Source organism: Cynoglossus semilaevis, unplaced genomic scaffold (genome assembly GCF_000523025.1).
Source record: "Cynoglossus semilaevis isolate Cse_v1.0 unplaced genomic scaffold, Cse_v1.0 scaffold992, whole genome shotgun sequence".
Lineage (NCBI taxonomy): Eukaryota > Metazoa > Chordata > Actinopteri > Pleuronectiformes > Cynoglossidae > Cynoglossus > Cynoglossus semilaevis.
The window spans coordinates 35,601-37,959 of record NW_007585124.1 but is presented as its reverse complement, the minus strand read 5'-3'; the positions used below and the strand labels follow the sequence as shown (position 1 = coordinate 37,959).

At 54.7% G+C, this 2,359-nt stretch overlaps 2 protein-coding genes across 4 annotated transcripts in view; one reads left to right on the top strand and one right to left on the bottom strand.

Annotated features, from left to right (window-relative positions):
* ubtfl (upstream binding transcription factor, like) overlaps positions 1-522 on the top strand; it is an 11,966-nt gene extending 11,444 nt beyond the window's left edge. For 2 of the 3 annotated variants that reach the window (XM_017030874.2, XM_008337426.3), the window contains exons 19-20: positions 4-105; positions 182-522. In XM_017030874.2, coding sequence (XP_016886363.1) covers positions 4-105; positions 182-238 — 159 coding nt within the window. In that variant the 3' untranslated portion in view covers positions 239-522. The remainder of the gene's footprint in view (positions 1-3; positions 106-181) is intronic. The other variant, XM_008337429.3, reaches the window with a different exon arrangement.
* fastk (Fas-activated serine/threonine kinase) overlaps positions 1-2,359 on the bottom strand; it is a 17,414-nt gene that overhangs the window by 4,980 nt on the left and 10,075 nt on the right. Inside the window, 2 exon segments of the mRNA XM_025053765.1 lie at positions 1,509-2,070; positions 2,168-2,259. Of these exon segments, the coding sequence (XP_024909533.1) occupies positions 1,509-2,070; positions 2,168-2,259 (654 nt within the window).

Genomic DNA, 2,359 nt, shown 5'->3' with positions numbered 1-2,359 from the left:
CAGCAGGACATGATGGACACAGACGAAGACGAAAAGAGCGACTCGTCCAACTCTGACGACGACGACGACGAGACGTCGGCATCTACCGACAGCGAAGACGACGAGGTTTGTTAGAAAATGTTTTTGATGAATCTCAGCCCCGACCACACCCACTCATCAGGGTTGGTTGTTTTTTTCGCAGAATGAAGACGAAGATCAGACGTCATCAGAAGAATCAAGCGAGTCCGACTCCGACTAGCTCCGCCCCTCTGCCTTCGTCGCAGGCTCAGCCTCCGTGTTTCAATCAACCAGCCAGAACCAATGAGGAGGCAGTGATGTCACAGGGCAGAGGAGAAATCTGTTACTTTTTTATGAGTGTGTTTTTATGAGAAGGTTAGCGGTGGGCTGTGGGCATCGGTGGGCGGGCAGAGGGGGAGGAGCCATTGTCATTAGTCACCACTGTAGGTGGAGCCATAATTGCGCCTACAATCAGCCCCACAGTAACGATTGACAAATAAATGCACTTTTCTCACCTAGAACGGGCAGAGTCTGAGTGATGTCACTTGAGTGTTAGTGTGGGTCAGAGCCCAGATCGAGGTGGGTGGTGAGGGGAGGGGCACGGGGGGGACGGGGGGGGGTGAGAGATATTTATTAACAAGCACCAAACTTGATTTGGTCTGTTCTGACTTTAATTTCATACTTTTAACACTTACTATTTTTAAAGATTCGTTTAATAAACAGATTTTTTTCCAAACACAAATAAATAATTTGACTTTTGACCCCTGGCCTTTGGCAACTATCACCAGAGTAACATCACACTTCCCAGCATCCTCTACCACAGTCAACACATGCACAGTAATCCCACACCCACCCTGACCAAACAAAATAAACCATCAGTCTTGACCTGGCCCCCTGCTGGACGCCTGGTGTCACCGCAGCATGGTCACCTCCATGAGCTTTTCCTGCAGATAGGACTTGACTTCCTCGATGCCGTTAAGTTTCTCCAGGTCCTGATATGGAAGCTAAAGAGAAGACATCTGTTACCTGGTGGCTTAGCATCAGGACGTGGTTCAACACGTGGGTTGATCCCCCAGTGCTGGAACGAGGCCCTAACTCATTTGGTACCAGGCTAAAGGGTCAAGGTCTGTGGTGCCGCTGGGTTAGCGTGTTAGCTTCATATAAAACAACACATTAGCCTGTTAGCCTAGCATCAAACAGTTGCGCTGCTCTGAAGCCTTACACTCTCACCTGGAGGACGATGTATCCCAGCAGCCTCAGGTGTCGATCTCTCATTGCTCGGGACCCGACCAGTACGTCTGAGTTGTGGCAGTAGTGCCACTTGTCGTTGACGGACACAACGACCCTGGCGAGACATGAAGGTTTCAGACCGGTGACCTGTGACATCACCGTGTGACCACCTGACTGTGACTTACTTCCTGACTGCTCTTTGGTCCAATGGCACCGGATCAGGCTCTGGCGGTTCCGGGGGTTGGGCCTTCGGTGACTCGGTACCTCTGTCAACGCTCGACCCTTCAGGACAAGCCACTGTTTCGTAAAATCCTGCGAGAGCGCAGTCCGAGCCCCCCACCTCTTGTGCCCCTGAATGTCCTTCGTCCCCCAAGATTTTCCCGATGGAAAACTGGAACAGAGAGTCTGGTGCCGCGGCGGGCCCGGTTCCCGAAGATGGCGGTGGGGCAAGGCCTTCAGAGGGGGGGCTGCTGAGGGTGGAGCTGTCTTGACTCTCCAGCGAGTGCTCTTTGGCCAAACCCGGGTAGAACTGCGTGGCCGGGATGTAGTACTGACCGTAATCCAGGTGAGCGCCGTTGGCACCGGGCCGAGACGATCCAGACGGTACTGTTGAGCTACAAATGTGATGAGGCAAAAAGGGGAGGGGTTCTATGGCCCCCCCCACGGTCTCAGCGACAGGACAGGGCCGTCTGGGTTCATCCTCTGCAAACGGGGAGAAGTGCCGGAACTCTGAGGTCAACGCAGCCACGGTTCCGTCGGCCGGTGCCGGAGAAGGAACGACGTCCCCGGAACTGGGCCTGATGGGAAGAACCCGATTAGAAGTGTCCAGCCAGAGCAGGAAGTCTGAAGGTGAGAGGGTGACATCATCAGGACTGCAGTGTACCACCGGGGGCGCTCCTCATCGGTACTGTGAACTCACGAGTCGTGCAGAGAACAGTACCTGTGTAATATCCTGGAGCCAGAACCTGGTCCTGTTTGTAGTTCTCCTCCCCCACCAGCTGACGCAGCGCTTCAGCCACCAGACCTTTGTAACTGAGAGACCAGAACCGGGTCAGAGGACCAGCACCGGTGGTGCAGGCGGCCGGGGGAGGGACGGGGCGGCGGGGCGCCTGGCCTCGCCTTCCGCGCTTCC